Genomic DNA, 23040 nt, shown 5'->3' with positions numbered 1-23040 from the left:
GGCTAAATTTAGAAATGATTGTTAAAATGCATATTTTAGATTATATTGATGCCTGAATTAAATTGATTATTGAACTTACAGTTGAAGCAACATATGCAGTCCCAGAGCACAAGTCTCGTGAAACCCGCGAAAGTCTAATGGAAAGACGACGACGGAGCAGTACGCCTGGTGGCAGACTGACCCTTCCCGTGGTGGCGCCTTGGAATGATCAAACGGATCATCAATGGGAACAGGAAACATGGATAGACAACTCGAATATACGTAACTGGGCAGAGAACGCTCACAATTGGGACCAGAATGGGCAGAAGTGGGAGCAGAATGGACAAAAATGGGATCAAAACGGTCAGAAGTGGGATCAGAATGGACAAAAATGGGAACAGAGTCAGAAGTGGGATGGAGAGGGTACTAGTAACGGATGGGATAAGAATGGCGAGAGATGGAATAATAATTGGGGGGAGGTTCCCACACCGACGGTCCACGTTGATATGAACGCGGCTTACTGGAGGGGGAACGCCAGTGTTGCTGACAGTAGTGATAATGGAGGTATTTATCTCAAACTTCATTTTATTCAATATATTTCATCATCACAAGTTCATACACTTGAGTATTTATTATATATAGCTACTTTAGAACTAGGACATAAATAAACACATATATTAATATAGTTCTTAAAATGAATTTAGTGTCAGAAATATTCTTTTAATTCACACTGTTTATTAAGGTTTTCCCGAGGATGGTCTTCTCCACTCGCCCACAACTGCGGCCATGGGTGGCCTCAGACAGTCCCCGTCCTCTAACAGAATGAGGCCGCATTCACCTACCAATTCTACAGGTAGAAATATATCTATGCAAATAAACTACTTAATAATCACATATGAAGTTTTACCAGGATACGAATATTTTAGTTTTTTGTCTGTCTGTTTTTTCTACCTAACCTTAAACAGTTTGATAGGAATGTAACTTGTTTATTATTTGGAGTAACATGTTAGATTACTATTTTTTTCTATTATAATTTTATCTGTGTCATTTTACCTTAAACATTGCTAAATTTATTAGAATATTTTGGGTGGGATTTGGTTCGCATTGAGAAATGCCAAAAAGCAAGCAAAACATGCTTGTCACTATCTGCCTTACCATCTTACCGTAATTGTTCAGCATAATAAGTAAAACCCGTAGGAGTTAACTATACACCTTGACGACTAACTTTTGGATTGAAAAAATAGTTTAACAATAGCATGCTATTGTTAAACTATAAAGTCATGACTTTTAAAGCTTGGTCCACAGGAAAGTTATTCTTTTGCTTTTGCATAATTTCCCTATTAATAAATTAGTATTCATTCTCGATAGCTTTATATAAAGAAGGCTTGAACATTTTTGACTTCCAATGACGTTGAATACATTTAAACAAAGACGTCGTATAAAAACAAGGCGGAAATAATCATGCCACAAATTAAAACAATATTAAGCTTCGACTGCTATATCTATACATTGCCGCATTTACTCCAGTTGTTTCAAATATTCTTGGTGAATAAGCAGCAATGTAACACATTTATTCATTAGCTACATAATATGTTAAATTTAGAACCCGCTTCGGATAGTGACAGTTGACACACGACTAAAGGGAATAGTGTGCTTACATTGTCTTCAAACACACTTTTACAGTTCGGCTATCAGATTATGAACGTCACTGGTTACATCGCTTTAATCAGGGAATTTCTGATTTGCCACAGAAATTAAAGTAAAGTATTGAAAAACAGGTCGTTTAAGAAGTAACTCACCGTCGAACAACAGCGCGACCGACAGACTACTCAACGGTTCACCATCGTCTCGAATGCAGACGCACTCGCCGTCAAACAACTCCTCCAACAGCAGGATAAAGGGATCTCCACACAGGTAACAAAGGCGTCACTGCGTGTAACACACTAGTCACTGCGTTTTTTATCAATGTCTTTTATTTTGTTTGTATGTAATAATTATATTTTTTTTTCATTTTATTATATTTATGATCACCATGTTAGGATCTCAAAATGAATCCATTTTAAAAGAATTAATATGAATAAGCAATTCTCAAAGGCCTTGTCGAGGACTTCTTGGATTTCCAAGATGCGATGTTTATAATTCCTTATTTGCATAAAACAAATAGTTTAGCCAATTCATATCCGCGTTTCCAAGGTCCGCGAAAAGACTAACCCCCTTATTCATAATGGTCCCCTAACTTTACTTTTTTTTTTCTCATTCTGACTTAGGTAAATAGAAGAAGAAGTCAATAGAGAGTGAGAATTAGAAATGCTTTAAGTTAGCCGACTATTATGAATAAGGGGGTAAATTAAAAAAGAAGTATTTAATTTTACTTCTAGTCATATTAATTATATAAATTATTGTTATAAGTGTAGTTCAATGGTGTATCTATATTTATTACAATAGATGTTATTTTGCTTATTTGATGTTTTTTTTATACTAGAAATGTAAATGTTTATTTTTTGTTTCACGCATCACGTAAATTAGAGTGAAACGGCCTATAACTATTGTTATTTACGGAAGGTAAGCTTGAATTTCGCAAGTTGATTTGATGTTTTACTTTCTGTCATGTCATCTAAAATATTTCTTTAATTATATATTATATATATTTAATTATAAATGTTTGTTGTACGATATCACATTGTAATCCATATTTTATATTTAAAAAAAAAGCCCGCTGAGTTTCTTGCGCCCATTCTTCTCAGGTCTGAGGCAGTCTCTTTTGAATGGGTGGTAGTTTTTGACGTATAAGTGATTTTGAATAAAAATATTTGAATTTGAATATATTAATAATTCCAGAACAAAAAAATCGTCATATTAAACTTGTTTTTTTTTTTACTTTGAATATGAGTGAGGTGTCATTCGCAAACAATAGTACTTCGTGTCTTTTGTAGTAGTAGTTTTTAACGTTCAGTAAGTGATTAAATAAAAATATTTTAATTTGCAAAAGTAAATTAAAAAAGTTTTCAAATTAAGATAATTTTCATTAACGCAACAATATTTAATGTGGCGCGCTATCGCAATCAACACTCGCCGCTGTCGTTGCGGTGCCATGTGTAAAGGGTCTTACTTGTACTGTTTTTGAAATGCTTTTTGTAAACGAATATAGTTCTTGTTTCATTACAGACTGCGCGAGTCGTCACCTGCGCGTCACATCCACTCGCCCGTGTCGCACCGCTCCGTCTACGATGCGGACAGTATCACTCAGCCGCTCTACATCGCTAATTATCCACAGGTATACTAAAACAACTATTATGTAATTTTATAATATTTGATAGCTTTTAAATTGAAAATTTTAGGTACACTTTGTTTTGTGAGTTTTGAATGAGACAGACATGTCACGCTGGGGTGTGAAATGTTGGTTTGGGTAAAAGTGGGCACGAGTCGACTAACGGCCGTTCCCAATATACTATCTACAGATAGAGATAAATTACTACCTTCTACTGTCAGTAATTAGGTGTCAATAATCTGAAGCTGTCCAAATATACCCGATAAGTCACTCTTATCGCCTTATATTGGGACGCGTGAATTGAAATTTCCATACAAACTTCTATCGCTGGTATCGTCCCATTGACAGACGATGTGTACGGATAAGGTGAGTTACCGTCGATAAGTTTATTGGGGCAGAAAGGTCAACAATAGTTACGATTTTTATACACAATTATTATAATTAGAAGAAGATTAAGATTAGAAGATCACTTAGACAATTTATATGTCTTGAAAAATGTTGAAAACAGGCATGTTGAAGACAACTGATGAAAACAGACCAGAGGTGTGCGTGACATGCTACGTCTTACACGGCTTTTTGAGATTTTGTGCGTGCATTGCACAAAATAGACGTTAACTGTCAACCTTAATTTTTTTCGACATTTTCACCGCTGTCACAGTCTATCTAGATGTATAGATGATCTAAGTATTATTATAAACGTATATATTATTGTAAATGTTAGAACTTTTTGAAAATAGAAGAAAAAATCAGTTTTATTTCCTATTGTCACGTTTTTTTTTTATGTGTTTTTTCAACTTCCTAATTTCTGGATCTACCAGTCGGGTGGACTTGGATTTGAGCGATTTTTTTTTATCTTTTATTAGGTGGAGGCGGGGGGATCGACGGACAGGGAAGCTGATGTGTTGGTACGGCTGGCTCGCGGGAATGCCGGGTTCGGGTTCCGTATCGTGGGAGGGACGGAAGACGGAAGTAGGGTCGCCGTGGGATATGTCGTACCAGGTAATAAAACTGTTATTATATTAATTTACTCGAACAGTATCTTTCTTTGTAACTGATCTATCAATGTAATTTCTCCTTACAATAAGAGATCATATTTAGTAACAAATCACTGTAATAATAGAATTCACAACATTTTAGTCAACCTACCGGTGCTGCTACTTAAATGCCCTTCTCCATGTTAATGTTATCAGTTAACTGTCTACATTTTATAGATTATTACAATTTGGTGATTTAAATTCATAACTAAATAAATAATCTGTCAGGTCAGCTAGTAGGCACGTTAGCAGTGCCTATTGAAGTTATATCTCCTGTCCCAAAAGGACATTACGTAAGTGGCCAAGGCAAAGGTAAGCGAAAGAAACAGCAAACCTCTTTAGTTTTGACTTCACCTCCAAATATGAAAGAAATTAAGGCAAAAAATGAGCCTAAAGCTCCTTCAGACAAGAAGAGACGAAAGGTTACCAAAACCATATTCCAAGAAGACAGCGAAGAAGAAAATTTGCCAAACTACCCTCAAGATGACGAAGAGGATTGCGCAAACAAATGGATTTCGTTGATCTCAGTTAAATTTAAAATTATTATTTTTTTCTAGTTTGTATATCTTTTAAGTATCTATTATAATTCAAAGATATGAAACCTAAGATTACTGGTGTGCAATGTGAATGCGCTGTGATTTACCATTAAAGAGTTATGACCCAAAACCTAAACTATAGGTCATTTTGTACGTACCTCCCCTATATGATAAACATAAAAAAATAAATAATATTATTAGTTTTATGCAGTGAGTGTTAAGAAATGACATTAAAGTATTTGTATTTGTTTAGGTGGTCCGGCGGATGGTCTACTTCGTCCCGGGGACCTGCTGACGTCAGTGGACGGCATTCCCCTGAGCGGTGCCACGCACGCCCGAGCCGTGGCCTACGTCTGCCAAGCTGCCTCCAGAGGACATGTCAGTACTAAATTAAAATATACTAGCAAATATCGCACGTACCTAGAACATGTAGTGTTGGAAGGTCCCCCAAAGATGGACTGACGATCTGGTTAAGATCGCCGGTTGGTGGCGATCTTTGGGGCCGCCCTTTGTCCAGCAGTGGACGTCTAACGGCTGATATGGTTTAAGACATTTATAGTCCATAAAGGAATTTCCACTTAAATGGAACTTACAGGCTATGCTATAAAAAGTGGGTTACAAAATTGCATCTTAAAGCGTACAGTAAATACATAGTAATTAAAATAGGTTAAGTAGGTATGTATAATTATATAAATTTCTAATTTCTACTACATATTATAATAGGTTATAAAAATTATAATAGTAGTGGGTAGTTTTAAAGCACCATCGTATCAAATTGATTCCGACCCGGGACGGTCGAAGTCAACAGTCGACGCGAGCCACGGTTGAGTCATACTCGCTACTCAGTTCCTCACTACACAAGATTACATAATATAGATTCATCGATAACGAAAGAAATCTCTTGAAATTAATTGCTAACTAATTAAATAGAAATAATATTTTCTGTTGTCACATAATGGGTGGCCAAGAAGTTGACATCCAAAGCTCAAATTTGAATTTTACTCATTTTATTGGCCAATGTTCTGGGAAGTTTTTAAAAATAGTAGCCATAGGCTCCCCCCATTTTATTTATTTTTTGATACCTTGAACATTTTCATGAATTTAGCTGGAGCAGTTATCTTGAACTTACAATTCAATGCTAAACAAGTTCCGCATTGTTTAAACTATTCATAGTTTCTTATGTGGTTATTGCAACTGTAGTTAATAATTATCAACAATAAAATTAACTAAAAGTGTTAGAAAAATTACAAAAAAGTCTTAAACCACAATTAGGTGAATAAAGCGGATAAAAGGGGAAAAAATTATTACCTCCTAAACTACGCAAAATCGTAGAACATACATAGGGGTGATTCGGATACTCATCTCCATGCGGCTTTCAAATTTTAGCTTTGGACGTCAACTTCTCTGCCACGCTGTATGTGACAACAGAAAATATTGTTTCTATTTAATTAGTTAGCAATTAATTTCAAGTGATTTCTCTTTAATATTTTTAGGTAGTTTGTTATACAGTTCGGTACTTTCTTGATAAGATGATCATACTAGCGTATAGATGCCTTGGCAGCCCGATAATACGTGACCAAATTTGGTTTTTCAGTCCGTGCGTTATTTAGTAGCTTAATATTCAAAATAGTACAGAGCTTATGCCAAGCGTAGATAAATGTTCACGACTTTTCAAATCAGAATCGGTTACAGATACAATACATTCTCTACCCTTTTCTAACTTACTGTATCTCTGTTAGAGACGTTCTCTCTCTCTCTCTCTCTCTCTCTCTCTCTGTCTCACGCGCTTTGTTTATGTATACGTGAGGTTATTGTAAGTGTATGGTATTAAGTATGTACCAATATTTATTGGCAGATACTTTTACATATAGAGCAAATAGTATGTTTCTGATAGAACAGTGTCTCTTACCTTGTCTGTGTTTAGGGCTCCGTACCCTAATATAATCATGCTACGCGTCTGTCGGTCTGTCAACAGTCTGTATCTTGTAATTGTTGGTGCAATTGTTTGCTGATATTTGACAGAGTTTACAACTATTGCCGCTACAACAAGAAATATCAAATTCAATATTTTTTTTTTCAAAACAGGATATGGTATCACTTATTGAAAGTCAAATTCGACTAAGTATGCCTCAAACCTGAGAAAAACGGGCGCAAGAATTTCTTTTCGCTTTTTTTTTCATAAAATATCGTACAGTAAAACTTATTATTTCATAGCCTGAGGGCGGTCGCTCCCTTTCAACCCAAAATGGTATCATTAAGAAAATCATTTATGTTAATGTAACCTTTACCACAAACATTTTGTAACAATTCTTTTGAATTTCATAATTAATTTGTTTTAAACATTTTCTGAAATTATTTTGTAAAAGCACATTCATTAAAAAACCTTACTTACTTTTAATAACGTTAGTTAAAAACGATATGGCGTCACGTGACGTGAAGCTGCAGTTGGTGTTATGATTTTGTAAAATATTAAACTTTATGATGTATATACACAGGTCAGTCTAGGCGTACGACACAACCGTGCCGACATACAGCCCATGGGTCTGCCTGCTCAGCATCAGCTCCAACATAGACCCTTACAGTATGTATATCAATATTTTTAAGACAATGTCGGAACAAACAGATAATCGACCTGACGACGTGCCAATATCAGAGTCGTAACGCAAAATACTACTTAAGGCGTAGTGTAATGCGATACGATAACAACATCACACTGAACAATTATTAAGCCTTAATATGGAGTTGCTCAGTTGTCTATTGTTAAATAATTATTAGTAGAAGTATCCACAGGTCGTATATGGATGATATGGATATATTTATGTATAGTATTGTCATAATTCATAAAAAATATGACTTGCCCGCGATCGTGTATCGCACTTCCTCAACAAAACGGGCTCAAATGTTCTATGTAGCACCTGTTCACGAGCATGATGGCTTAACTTCGGCATATTTTAGGCAAAGGAACGACCCGCCCCATGTCTTCGCCACAAGTAAATTTAATGTATGATTTTTTATGAATTACCGCTACCCGGATGATGCGCAATATTTCAACGTACTTCAATTTTTTTAATGACAAAAAGGGACGAGACGAGCAGGACGTTCAGCTCATGGTAATTGATACGTCCTCCACATTACAATGCAGTGCCGCACAGGATTCTTGAAAAAACCATTACTTCTGAGCGGCTCTACAATTGCACTCGTCACCCTGAGACATAAGATGTTAAGTCTCATTTGCCCAGTAATTTCACTACTTTCGCGCCCTTCAGACCGAAACACGATAATGCTTACACATTACTGCTTCACGGCATCTTCACGGATAATTTTTTTGAAAATTCAATTATCTAGTTAAGAAACATGCGCTTGTAAGGTGGGCTAGAGAAAAGCTTGTCTTAATTTTTTTTTAATTCAGCAGTGAACCGGCGGCTCCGCATGCGGCCACCTCCTACAACATTCTGCACCCCGCGCCCCTCTATCCGCCTTCACACACGCCGTAAGTACTGCCCCATATAGTAAGGTATCTTCATAAAACTAGAAACGTCACATATCTATCAATCAAAGAAAAAATAATCTATAAAAAAAATATAAATAAAAAAATATATAAAAAAATAAATAAAAAATAAATAAAAATAAATCAAAATAATGACATAACTTCAAAATGCGAAATTCCATTTGTGTCTTACCTTTTCTGAGAACGTTAGAGTTGTGTCCTTTACCTAAAACGGTACCTCATTTTTTTTTATAATATAAATAGGTATTTAAACGTAATTTTAAATCAATATTCTTTCGTTTTAAAACCTAAATTAGATAAAGATGGTCAACATAGTTCATTTTTCCTTGAAAAAGTAAGAACTATTTAAATAGGTAGGTAGGTACGTACGAGCTTGAACAGAACAGGTGCGTCACTGCTCGATGTTTGATTACGGTATATACACATTATACCCATTAAACATTGTTGTATAAAAAAATCCAGTGTCCTGATGTTTGTTCCCAGTGAACTCTAAAACTAATGAACAGATTTTAATGAGATTACTTGGAGTGTAGTTAAGTCCAACTTGAGAGTAAGAATAGTTTTTATTTCGAACCCATAATTATTTTTATTTCCAATATTTGTTTTGTAAGGACATATTTTCTATGAGAGAATTTATTGACGCACGGTTTAACAGTTCTGCTGTGAAGCAATTTCATTATAACTACTGGGAGTATATTTTACGAAATCATTCTTGACTAACCCGCGAGGTGCCAATCAGACGTCTGACGTCTGACACAACGGTAGCAGACATTTTTTCGTTAAATATATATATATATATCACAAGAAAGGTAATTTAACAGACTATAAAAGTAAGAAGTGTAAATACGACAAGCCGTCAGAATGCGGTCAGCCGTTAAGCCCTACTTTAAACGAAATTTGTTTAAATTACGCAGTATCTATTGTTTATGTATCTAACAAAGCGGTGGTTTGTTTAATGACAAAAGCATTGACGTTCGTTTTTTATAAACAAGCCGAAACACTTCAAAAGCAATAAATTTTATTGTAACACGAGCCCGTTTACATTAGCGTCGGTAACGCGCGGCGGCTTAAGACGGGCATGTGCGCCACGTGCTTTGTGGCAGCTTAGCCAGGGACGGGCTAATTAATAAAAAACAGTATTTAATTAATTATGTACAGAACAACGTCTGTCGGGTCAGCTAGTAAGCCAATATAATTTAAAAGTTTCTTCCTATGAATGACACAATGGTGAAGTATGGTTCAACTGATGGTAGGTACGGTGCGGGGCTTGCTAGCAACTGGTGTTCGCCGTACGACGTGACTGTATCTCGCGGCGACGCTGAGGGGTTCGGCTTCGTCGTCATCTCCTCCACTAATAAGGCGACCAGCACTATCGGTACGTACACACACATGCAATAAATGTATGTAATAAACACTTAAAAAATTGAATTTTTCACAAATCTTCTGCCGAAAATTAAACGATTAACGGCCGTTCCCAATATTCAGTCTCTCTCTTAGTTGAGATATAAATCGTAACTATCGTCGACTTTTCTGTCCCAATAAACATATCGACGGTAACTCATATTGACAGCTAATTACTGACAGTAGAAGGTAGTAATTGATCTCTATCTGTAGATAGTATATTGGGAACGGCCGTTAATCAATCGTTATATATATATAGTAGCTAAGGTGATCAAAACTAATACAATGTGAGCTGATTATGTAATTTCTAAATTATTATTATTTTACATATAACAAATGACAAAACATGATAAAAAGTTTCGCGATAGCAAAAAAAAAACATAGAAGCAAACATTTGTGCGATGTTTTTCACCTACTAAGCAATGCAATATTTCAAACTCAGAAGTCAGCAGATTTGTACAATATTTTAATTAAAAATTAACAAGTAAATATTATCATAAATTAAAATAAAACTTCGTATGGTGCTTATTAAATAAATTGTTTATAGACTGTTTTTCTGTTTCATTTGGCATTGGGGTGAAAGGAATTATCGCACGAACCGTGCATGTTTTAATCTAAGTCACCTCATTGTGTGTCTTCTACCGCATTTATCAGAGGGAGTGTTCCGAAGAGCTGTTTCACCTGATTCCTGCCGCCGAATCCACCTTCACACGACATGCTTCAAATTAGGATATCATTTCCACCATCTGGATGATCCTCCACAGTGCGGTTTCCAAGGAACTTTCTTCTACGTATTACAAAGCAGTGGAATAAGCTTCCTTGTGCGGTGTCTCCGGGACGATTCGACATGGGTACCTTCAAAAAAGCGCGTACACCTTCCTTAAAGGCCGGCAACGATGTGATTCCTCTGGTGTTGCTTGAGAATGTGGGAGGCGGTGATCACTTAACATAAAGTGACCCACACGCTCGTTTGCCCTCCTCTGTCATAAAAAAAGTATTTATTTATTTATTTATTTAATAGGTACACACAACAGAATTACAACAAATACATAATAAACAAAAAAAAACTATCAGCTAAATACAAGATAGGCTGCAACTCCACGAGGACGTGTACTCAGAATGTTTAGCATAAATTAATAAGTATGAAAATACAACAATAATAGCGAGTTTAAAACTAACTTTAGGTAATGTAGTATTATAAAAGAAAAAGACAGAGAAAATATATATTTGGACATATAGAAGTGAATAATTATGGTAATAACATTAAGATTTAAAAAATAAATAAACTAATTAAGGAATTTATATAAACTAGATTTCCATTTGCAAACAGATGAACTGTGGATATTTTGAATGTATGCTCTTAACTTGATTGCAATTACTTTGCAGGTCAGCTGATCCCGAATTCTCCAGCGGCTCGATGCGGTCTACTACACGTGGGGGACACAATCCTCGCCATCAACCACTTGCCGGTCAGAAATCTCCCGCATCCCGAAGTCGTGGCGCTCATCAAACGATCCGGCACCACTGTCACTTTAACAGTACTACCACCGGAAACCAGGGTGGATTGAAATGGTACTAAATAACTAAAACGGTCAAGAATGATATTCTCAAATCGTGCTATTTCTTGTATGAGAGTTTAATTTTAGTAGTTCATATTGTCATTTAATTCAAAAGTGGAAGCGTTTACGAAAAAATATTTTGATCCAACTACAAAAGACTTTAAAATCACTTAAAATGTATTCTATTTTATATTTAATCACGATTGTTGAAATTTAGATTGTTAGATTGACAACGTACGTAAAAACTGAATGAATGATTTACATTGCTGCTTATTAATAAGAATATTTTAAACAACTGCAGTAAATGTGGCAATGAATAGCAAGTTTTGTGGCAAGTTCCATATTTCGGCATGTTTTTATACGACGTGATTTGTCTTTATGTATAGAACGTCATTGTCACTCTAAATTTTATTTTATTATGAAATGAATATTTACTATTGGTGGCAATATAAATATTTTGCGTAACTTTCAACTGTGCGTATATTCCGGTTCATGAGATGCAGACCCCGAATATTTTTGTTGCATCACTTTGAGTAGGTACATATAAAATTGTTATTGAAATGTTTTGTTAAACAATAAAGCTGTAGATGTATGCTTAAAAGAGTGGAAATTAGTTTCTTGCAACTTCTTCTCATCAACAAGCACGAAGTGGTGGTAGGTGTAAAAAGAAAAAAAACTTTTGACATTCATAAGTGTACTCCTTGACCTACATGAATAAAGTGAATTTGATTTGATTAAAACATATGAACGGAGAGAAAATAAGTACTTACACATAAGTAATTTCGAATTTGAAATGAAATAGCTTTAATATTATTACTTAATTTAATTGTAAGCTTTAGAATTTAGTCCGTAAATTCTCGAATATTTAATTCTCCACCATTTGATAATGAATTTAAGCCGTAGCGGGAGGCTAGGAGGCTAAATTACGTCACACGAATTTCATGACTTTTTAACCCCTCCCCTGTGTCCCCTTTGTCACAGCTGTCACATATTTGAGACCCTCCCCCGTAGTTGACCCAGCTGTCACATATTTAGCAATTTTAAATTTCGAAATTTATGAAAATAAAATAGCTATGTTTCGAAATTATTTATACTTTTATTTAAATTCAGTCTTCTTTGCAATTGTTCGATTTTAGATTCGACTTCAAAATTTGCCATTATAACAATTTAAAACTTACGAGCTGACCCGACAGACATTGTTCTGTACATAATAAATACAATACTGTTTTTTTATTAAATATTTAATAACATCAAGAATTATTTCGTAACATATACTTCCTGTTGTTATAACGATATTGTTTTACAGCAGAACTGTCAAACCGTGCGTCAATAAATTCTCTCATAGAAAATATGTCAAAATGTGGAAATAAAAATAATCATGGGTTCCAAATCGAAATGAAAACTATCTTATCTCTCAGGTTGAACTAAACTGCACTCCATGAAGTAATCCCCATTAAAATCCGTTCACTAGTTTAGGAGTTTACTGGGAAGAAACATCAGGACACTAGATTTATATATATTAAGATAGTCATGCCGACAGAGTTGCAACAATTTTTATTTTATTCTTTAGAAGTTATTTGATTTAAATTTAGTGTTGTAGTACTTAATTGTAAGCTTAATTTTAAAAAATGTGACGTCATCGCAGGGGCAGGGGTTCAGAAATGTCACTAAGTGTGATAAGCAAGGGGGAGGGGGGTTAAAAACACCTAAAATTTGTGTGACATAACTTATGGATGGCCGCTAAAGTGATATAAGGAAATAATTATGTACGAATTCGTCTGGCGCGGTACTTACACCGGTTTGAGTCTCATGTGTGACCAATAGCATAAATATTACTAGCATATTTCTTAGTGAGTTACCCTTATTCATAATAGTCTGCTAACTTAAAGCATTGCTAATTCTCACTCTGTCTTCTTCTATTGACCTCAGTCAGAATTAGAAAAAACACTCCTAAGCGGCTGTTTAAAGTTAGCGGACCATTATGAATAAGGGGGTTAATATAAGCCTTAGATCGCGTTCTCCGACAGTGGACTGACCCAATGAGTGACTCGTCACCCAAGTTCTTCACGGTTGTAAGAGAAGTGCTAGACAGAAACCCGTGATGCTCACCATAATCTTCAGATATGAGGGACGGACCTCAGATGGAGATGTCTTAGTAAAACCCATAATAAATATAAGTCGCTATTATGTTTATATTATAGTTACGTTGTAAGTTATTAAGAGAAACTCTTGCATTTTAAATATTTAATTTATATTCTTATTACTAATTAATGTACGCGTAGTGTTATTGTTAAATGTCAACAAAAACGACCGGAATTAACATTTTTAAATTGTTTTTTCTTTATCAAAATTGTGTAATTTTTTCAAATTCTATGTAATATATATATATATTTATGCGTTAAATTGTACTGTTATGTGTGTGGTAATGCATACCTAAAATGAATTTAATTTGGGATTCTTTCTAGATTTAAACTCGTGAGCATTGTATGTAAGATTGACGGAACGAAAATATGACCCACCTGGCGTGCCATTTTTTGCCCTTAACGAGAAAACATACCTTTATATGTATATATATACTATAATAAATAATATATAATTGATTCGAACACTCAAAACTCATAGTCACGCCATTTATTGGACCAGATATTTAAAAAAAAAACGAAAAAGCGTTCAATATCTTTGTGATTTATGTTTTATGTTATTTCTTTGAAATTTGTTATTCCGCCGCATTACATCTTCGCAACCAAACTGTGGAATAAGCTTACTTTTTATTACATGGTGGGTTAAAAACGTTACAGATTTATGTACTAGCTGGTAATGTGATAGTTATGTGAGACATGTTAAATTCAGCTGTGTGGGCTATCAGGAAATACCTTTCAGATAGGATTCTGTGTTTAAGGCGGTTAAATTATAATACCGTTCAATTTGGTAGGTCAGTATCTATCCTTTACCACGTGTATATTATAGACTACTTGATCTTAGGTTTAATGTGACTTTATAGAGATAAAAATTGCTGATGTGTCAAGCAGTTTGGTGCCTCCTAAAACAGTCAGGATTATCTTAAACAGAGCTAAAATTTTTCACCGCTATTCGTAGTATTCAAAGGCCCTTTGCATGGCTTTATCTTAATTAATTACCAAATAATAGAGTACTTTCAATACAGTGTATTTATAAGACACAAACATTTTGGGTATTAGTGTAATTGGAGACATAAATATAAGATATTGCGTATTAAATCCCAAATTGACGGGGCATTAGGTGTTGAGAAGGTTCCTAGTGCACCACGCTACAACTAAGGTGGATTTGTGGTGCGTTACTGTCTTATAAAGTATCAAGTGGGTCATCTGCCCGTTCAACCATTATTATTGTCATAAAAATGTACGTCGAAGTAAAATAGACAGTAGTTAAACAATTGCTCAATAAGTATCTGTTAGATTATGTGTCGTTAGATCACCGAAAAGTGATTAATTACGCAAATTAAATTTAAAAACAAAATTTATGAACGATGCGGGACTTGAAACCGCGACCACTCGCGTTCTGTGTGAGCGCTTTTCCACTGTGCCAACCGTTCGGGTGTTGTATCGTTGATAAATCTTGATATGTCTTGTTCAACTCGATTCGGGTTCGAGTCCCGCATCGTTCCTAAATTTTGTTTTCAAATATAATTTGTACAATGATTCTTGTTCAAGATTGTAATTGGTACAGTCAACGTCAAGAATGAAGCATCAAAAAGATATGTATTTATTATATTTAAAGTGCAAATTGTTAATATCAAACAATTGTCGATAACTTAATGAAATTTATGAATATAGGGGCCTTATTTATAAATATAAACCGGTCATCGACCTTAATTAGCAGTACGCTGTGGTGGCCATTTTTGTATTTATCCTATCAGGAAATTCTTGGAGTTCACAGAACATATTCTTCATGAGCAATTTGTGAAAGTAGCCATAATAGCGTCTTGTGATTATACAATATAATCATTGGTTTGTTTAATCTCTTAGGCCCCATTCGCATGAGAGCTTTACATAAGTATGTGTTGAAATAAAACAATATTTATTAATATTAAGCGGTCTTAGGGTAGTGGAAATCTACTTTTAAACTTTTTCTGTGTCAATAATAAGTTTACTTCACGTAAACTTATTCGAAGCTGCAAATATTTTCGGCTTTACAAATAAACTTGGTGTAAATTTATACCTCAGAATAAACCAAGAGTTTGCAAATAGTTATTTTGCTTATGATTGGTTTATTATACCTTTGTCACTACAGAATTACATTACAGGGAGAAGTAATTTTAAATTCAGAGTAATTTTACACTGCGTTCATTAATAAGATAGTTTTAAGTTTAGTTGATATGTATCTGATATACCTTGTGGATTTTCCTGCTTTAGGCTTTAACTTCACACTTATTTAACTCGTGCAAAAGAAGCTTTACTCCATTATGTAGATTAAAATGTTTTATTATGATGAAGGTAGCGTGTAAATAGTTATGGACACAATATATTTAAACTAAATAATGTATTAATAGTTGCGGACTGGATATAGTAATTATTAATTATAATTAATTAATTAATATTAGACGTACGGGACCACCGAGCGATGTTGTATTATACTGGTAGAGGTAAGTAATATTTAATGTTAGTTTTAGGCGCTCTGTGTTTACATAATGAATATAGAAAGGTACAGTTAAGTTCATATGGAATTCTATGTGTTGGCGATTGTTATTGGTACAGTCATCGGCTCGAATAAAGCAACAAAAAGATTTGTATTATAATAATAATAATAATATTGACACACTTTTTACACAAATTATCTTGCCCCAAATTAAGCATATATAGCCTGTGTTATGGGTTGCAAGACAACCTTACTTAAACATACATAAATACATATAAACATACATAAATACATTTAAATATCCATGACTCGGAAACAAACATCCATATTCATCATATAAATGCTTGCACCTACCGGGATTCGAACCCGGGACCTCTAGCTTAGTAGGTAGGATCGCTAACCACTCGGCTATACAGGTATATTTATATAAAGTACAAATTGTTAATATCTAATAATTGTCGATAACTTTATGAAATTTAAACTGGATAAAAATGAAAAAACCGGTGATCAACCTTAATTAGCAGTATGCTGTGGCTACCATTTTTGTATTTATCCGATCAGGAATTTTTGGAAGTTCACACAACAAATTCTTCATGAGCAATTTGTGAAATTAGCCATAATAGCGTGCTATATAATCATTGTTTCTTTATCTTCTAGGACCCATTCGCATGATTGCTTCACATAAGTAAAAAAAAATCATATGGTAAAAAAAGTGTTGAAATAAAACAAAACGGTACTCGAATCTGTCATGGCTTTTGTCAAGGTGTGTTCAATATTAAGCGGTCTTAGGGTGGTGGTAAACTACTTTAAAACTTTTTCTCTGTGTCATTAATCAACTTTAATTATTGATTCGAGAAATATGTGTGGCTCTTTATATGCAAACATAATCTGGTTGTTTTACAGCTTAATCATATGAATACAAACAATACTATTTTAGTTATTTATGCAACTGTTGTGTAATAATGAGTATTAAAACACGAATGTGGGTCGAGTATGATAATAGTATCACGTGAGTGTTTAAATACCTAATTATCAACAGTTGCATACAAGACTTTATCTACACCCAGAATTTGATCCTCTAAAAGATTCTGAAACAGTTAGCTTATTGCCAACATTAAAACAGCCAGTCCTAGTAGTAACCTAATAACATCCATTAATGATTATATACAAATAAACTAAGTATAAATGAAAGAATTATTTATTTTAGTACTAATTTACGTTTGTATAGTGTAATTATTAAAATTCACTTGAATATTATGCTCTTTTGCCGCATTTAAAATATCTGGCGGTGTGCTGTCAAAACTTAAATCGCTCATTTTTTGTAAAAAAAAAAAAACAATAAAAATATTGAAGAAAATTGGCGGGGATTCGAATAACCTACTTTTTTTACGGCGCGCGACGTTCTGGTAGTGTGGAACGCGTGTAAACGAAAATATTCATTTTTTTGAAATTCATACGGATACCACGCATCGAGCAATAAGAATGTGGCTGTCTGTTGAAACTCTTTGCACATGAAGGAATCGAATAAAACAAAAGAGTGTTGTTATGAAATTCAGTACAACATTACAACACTCGTTTGGATGATGTAATGGTATAAAGCATGGATGTAGATAAAAAATGTTACCTAATTATAATCTATTACTTGTTGTGTATGTCGTACCAGTACCATCCTAAAGTCGGTAAGTTTATATAATGGTTATGTTTATTACATAGCATCAGACAGGGCAACGAAACACTGTCCAAAATTATATACTGCCTGGAAGTTTTGTTTGCACAATTCAGGCTTTGTTATAACATCTCAAGTATTCGAAGTTAAACGAACGGGGGGTCGTATTATTAAAGATTTTTTTGTAGTAATAAGTTTATATTAATATACTCTCTCTCTCTCTCACACACACATACTATTTCTTGCATTCAATGTATGTACATACAGACAATATCCTAGTCGCTACAAGATTTATAGCTCCATTACTATGGTAACACATCATTATTTATATTGAAGCTTAAATTTTCTTTTGCTAGATACAGACATTCTGTTGAAGCTGCCATTGTAAGTTTTATTTATTTATTAAAAAAAGGCTTACCAACTAGATAAACAATACCAAATTTATATTTACTTATAATATAAAATTTCTTATCACTTATATATCTAACTTAAAGTAACACAGCGTTGCATGTGTACAAGTTAAATGATGAACTACATAATAAACGACGGCGGTAATGACCTACCATCAAGGGCCCTCATTCGTTGATGACAGACAAATAGAATTTTATAAGCTGGCATTATGTAAACACAGAACAAGAATCATGCAATAATAACGTGCCTTCCCAGAAACCAGTCTTGCCTTGTCCGACGTAGTTAGATGTTGTAAGTCCAAAGATATGTGATTCTATATCAATGTTCGTCAATAAATTTTGATAATGCAGCTTTATTTGGTAAATATATTGAATATTTTAATATTATGTCTTTCATTGAACTTCTTCCATACCATAATCTAATCTAAAACAGTACAGTATGACAGTACATTTAACCATCAAATTGAGATGTAATCGAATATTTTGTGAATTAATTCTAATACACAAACAAAATTTGAAAACAAAATTTTATGAACGATGCGGGACTCGAACCCACGACCTCTCGTGTTTCGTGCAAGTGCTCTTACAACTGAGCTAACCGTTCGAGTGACGTATCGTCATAAAATCTTGTATGCTTTGTTCAACTCTTAGGTTGCGGCTTCATCTACGGGATCTACTTTAATGCTAATAGATCCTCCCGTAGCTCACAATACTGGAACGGAAAATCCTACCACCCAAGGGAAACGTGCCAACTTTTAGTAGGTAACCTATACTATATAGTAGGCAATACTAAAGCACAGAAGAAACACTCCTTTGTTCTTGAAGAAAACCTCTTTTAAAGCCTACAAAATTACTGCCCCTGCGTGCAAGCTAAATTGCACTTTAAACGCCGCGCTTGAAAGTTGTTATTATTCTGTGTCTTTGCTACTTCCATATTATATACCTTCGGCGATATATACCTGCTTGGGCGAGCGCTGTCGCTGACCGAAAACAAAAAGAAAGTACCTTAGGTACAATTCAATAGTATAGTCGCCAACGAGGCCACTAATCGCACGTATATACTCTAAATAAACGAATTCCTTGCAGAATTAGTTTTTCTGACTAGGAAGAAATCTTGCTTATTGTTAACAAGGATGAAGCTAGTTTAAGGTTTAATCAGAGCATAAATCGGTTTGCATTACTTATTCTTACCAAACAAAAACATGTTTGAAGAAAACTCTTACCAAATTAAAAAAAGAGGTCCTCCACAAAAATTGCACTGCCCTGCTTTAAGGAGAATTTTAAAATAATGAATCGCTAAAATGAATGCGATAATAATATACTTATTCCACTGACTGTTTCACGTTTTCATCAGTATTTTATAATGAAAATAAACTTTTAATTCGATAATATTTTAATGAGACGCATTCTATAAAATGATTTAGTGTTTCTGCCATTTTAGTTAGCCTTGGTGAACTATGAGGTATTGGTAGGAACGACTGCGACCTCCAGTATCCATCTTGTGAACCGGTCTACTCTCGTAAATATGTCCGGGTACTCCGCGGAGCCACAGTCCTTGTAGATAGATGAGATTCCGACCAGCACCTTTTGTCCGAACATATCAGTCACCATCGGTGAGCCGGAGTCACCGAAACATGTGCCTTTGTTTTCTTCCGTGGCGCAGAGAGCGGCTGAAATATTTATATAATTAAGCACTTTTTGTGTTTCGGTTTAAAGAGCGCTATAGCTTGTGCAATTAACATCTTATGTCAAACGTGAGGAGCGCATTCACGGTTTCGGCCCCTCAGATTTTTGGGATTTTGAAGAATCCTAAATTGTATTGTGGTTACCATCAGAAAAGTTTACGTCTACGTAAACTTTATTATCTTTAGGTATATCGAATTGACTCAATCGATGACTGAAGATATAATATATATAATATGTGCATGTAAAGTAATATTTGTATTATTAGTATATATTTTTGGACCCTAACATTAGGTGACCGTATAGAGAGACCATCTACTGTCTTTGTATGTAGGTATACATAATAATAATATTATACTTACTGTCTTGTATAGATACGCCAATAACACCTTCATACGCCTTCTGGCAAGTATCGAGTGGAATAGTTCTGAGAGTGACTGTCTTTAGGGAATCTAGCTGTTCGCCATTTTCCTGTTGAACAAAAAAAAAACAAAATTACGCTGAAATTTTCATCACACACAAATGACAAAACAGTTTGAACTCGGCTTACGCGTGTAAACAAGTTTACTAGTTCAATTCTCATTTCACCAACACAAACTAAACGCAGTTATAGTCTAAACGCGTTTATAATGCTGAATTCTGGACGTTTAACATATTTGATGGCGTTCAAGAGCTGTCACTGTCGCTATCGTAACATTAATCGAGATTAAGACTGGCATTAACTAGTCTACTAAAACTGAGTCTTATTAAACTCAGTTTGAATTGTCATTGGTGACATCGGGGACTGTGCGACAAATTACATACGAAAATATCCACTATCATGCGTTTGCAAACGTCACGTTGACTTGTCAGGATATTATATCCTACTCTAAAAATTACACAGAGTTTCGTCATGTTGTTAGGAATTTGAATTAGGAAAACAGTTACAACACCAACACGTCAATAAACGTTTACAGTTACTAATATAGGTACAATAACGAGGTAAAGAACGGTAGAAGAAGAATAGGTACGATAGTATGATGTCTTTACAAGTCTAAGTAAGTAACGACAGTATTAAGGATTAACCTAAAAACTTTCGCCAGCATTATTAGACACATACCACTTCAAAGCCCCATCCAGTCACAGTTCCAAGAGTTCCCACAGGAAGGTAGACATTCGGAGGAGGCAGCAGCAAAGGATTGGTGACATCGCTCACGGAGAAGGGCGTGGCGAGGAGTACCACAGCTATGTCATTCTCCCGCGGATCTAGCACGTAGTCGGGATGCTCTATGACTTCCAAGATAGATGTCACACTGCCACCTTCCATACTCTTTGTAGAACCAGCACGCACTTGGAAGTTAGATTGTTCAGCTCCACTGAAATGCAGTTAAACAATCAAACAATCTGGTTAAAGTTTCGAAACGGAATAAATTATGTTGCATGAAATTTTATGTACGAAGTGAACTAAAATAGAATATGAAAGAACGCTTTCAGTGCAGCTTGATATTGCACATGGTACTTAATAAGTTCTCACTTTCTGCAAAATGGTTTTGGAACATTCAAATCTTAACAATTCTGTAGCCCTTTAAAGTAATACACCAATTTAGGTACATTATAGTTTGCATCATAATGTCCGTACACTTTCACGGTTGTTGGTTATATCAAAGAATATATGGACGTAATACCAGAAAAACGTTCCAAACCGCAATCATGTCAAAATTGAGTTAAGATCACAAAACTGGTCAACTGACTGACAAAAAATGGAAGCCCTACTGTCACTTTAAATGACATCATGACTTAGTAGCCAAACCTACATATTGTATGGAATACACTAATATTTATTAAACTTAAAACACGAATTTATTAAAACGTGATGTTTGGTACAAGATTATATTTAAATTTGTTCGCTTGGAACGAACGAACTTTTTTTCACTACGACTTTGCGATGGTTCGTTTTGTTGTAAAATCGCAGTGGCCAAAACACTTGGCTTTAAAATGGCCTCAGTTAAAACATGAAAGTAGAATAGCGCCAAAGATCAAAACTGAAAATTTGAATTTTTATGCAATTTATTCCAATTATGTAGCTGAACACTGATAAATGAAGAGATGATATTTTCCGCGGCTTAAACAAACTGTTATAAAAAGAGCTTACGATGCTTGAATATAGGAAAGAGTACTCACTTGAAGCAGTAGGCAGTGGTCAAAACATGCCAGGATGATATCAAAGGTCCGACGCAGCGCTGAATGTAGATGTCGGGTCGCGGGTAATAGTAGACCAGAGCCGTCATGTACGGATGACTTTCGACTTCCGCCGCTTCACCGCCAGCTATACGACCTTGAGGTGACGCTGATGCTGTAACAAATGGAGAACATAAAGACATCTCTTACAAACAACCAGCACACAGCACCACAGCGTAGCTAAAATTAACTGGGACAGTATATACCCCTAAATATTCCTTCATCTTATACAGTGTGTGTTTTTTAACTTAACTTAAAGTTAAAGTTAAAGTGTGGGAAAATGCTACTCCAGAAGACACACAAAAACTGTCTTAGGAATGATTTGCTCTTTTTTTGTATAAACAATATTGACGTAGCTTTTTTTATGGCCAAGCTCAAGTTGTTCGTAAAAATGAGTTAGTTTGATGATTATTTTTACACGTTTCGAGTCAGTTTCATGTGAGGATGGTTTCATTGTATTCCTTCAAATAGGGAGAAAAATATTGAGCAGCAGAAGTTAGTCAAATTTAAATGGTATATATTTTGTAAAACACATGAATCACAGTCTATACTTCGGTACACGTGTACCTAGTGATAGTTTTTCTTTATTTATTTCTGCTACACATATTTAGAGAGGTGTTGGGAAACATCGTCGGATGTATTTCTTATTTCTTGTAGTATTATATTTACAAATTTATTACGCAATCTGGCATTTTAGTTTCAATTATTAGCAAAGTTTAATAGGACATGTGGCACCGCAACGTCACACATTGTTCGAGACTGGCTCGAGAACGCTCACTTGGGCGTAGTATTATTGGCGCACTTTGCTACGCCTGCGGTATATAGTTAGAGCGCAGTGGAGACCAATCATTAATATAAGTTAATAAACTTTATTTTGACACAAAGTACATTTTATTTACCATTGATGTACTTTATTTACATACAGTAAAAGCGCCTTTATTAAACTTAAAATTATTATGCATAATCATACCTACCTACTGCACAGCATATCACCAAAAATAAACAAAATTTGCTGTTCATTGTCCGTCAATAACATACACGACACAATATTTTTCCTAATCTAACTTTCATTTATATGAGATAAATACCGATTACAAATTTATGTACTACTACTATACAGGTTGCTTCAAATATTCCAACGAAATATTAATATTATTAATAGCGC

At 34.6% G+C, this 23040-nt stretch overlaps 2 protein-coding genes across 6 annotated transcripts in view; one reads left to right on the top strand and one right to left on the bottom strand.

The window, feature by feature from the left end:
- LOC126970133 (membrane-associated guanylate kinase, WW and PDZ domain-containing protein 2) overlaps positions 1-18359 on the top strand; it is a 39049-nt gene extending 20690 nt beyond the window's left edge. For 3 of the 5 annotated variants that reach the window (XM_050815869.1, XM_050815867.1, XM_050815871.1), the window contains exons 12-21: positions 82-543; positions 722-832; positions 1758-1893; positions 3145-3253; positions 4111-4246; positions 5071-5195; positions 7313-7398; positions 8227-8307; positions 9579-9700; positions 11113-18359. In XM_050815869.1, coding sequence (XP_050671826.1) covers positions 82-543; positions 722-832; positions 1758-1893; positions 3145-3253; positions 4111-4246; positions 5071-5195; positions 7313-7398; positions 8227-8307; positions 9579-9700; positions 11113-11294 — 1550 coding nt within the window. In that variant the 3' untranslated portion in view covers positions 11295-18359. Of the gene's footprint in view, positions 1-81; positions 544-721; positions 833-1757; positions 1894-3144; positions 3254-4110; positions 4247-5070; positions 5196-7312; positions 7399-8226; positions 8419-9578; positions 9701-11112 lie in introns of those variants that run through there. The other 2 variants (XM_050815868.1, XM_050815870.1) reach the window with 2 other exon arrangements.
- A 991-nt stretch (positions 18360-19350) lies between these two features.
- LOC126970186 (trypsin-7-like) lies at positions 19351-22935 on the bottom strand. The gene is made up of 5 exons (XM_050815968.1): positions 22850-22935; positions 21819-21990; positions 20758-21013; positions 20021-20129; positions 19351-19645 (listed from the first exon to the last, which is right to left on the bottom strand). The coding sequence occupies exons 1-5, from the start codon at positions 22893-22895 to the stop codon at positions 19431-19433; spliced, it is 798 nt and encodes a 265-aa protein (XP_050671925.1). The 5' UTR covers positions 22896-22935; the 3' UTR covers positions 19351-19430.
- Between the last annotated feature and the right edge of the window lie 105 nt (positions 22936-23040).

This window comes from Leptidea sinapis, chromosome 20, assembly GCF_905404315.1.
Source record: "Leptidea sinapis chromosome 20, ilLepSina1.1, whole genome shotgun sequence".
In the NCBI taxonomy this organism is placed as follows: Eukaryota; Metazoa; Arthropoda; class Insecta; order Lepidoptera; family Pieridae; genus Leptidea; species Leptidea sinapis.
Note: the sequence above shows the minus strand (reverse complement) of the source record. Positions and strands in the feature narration are given on the sequence as shown.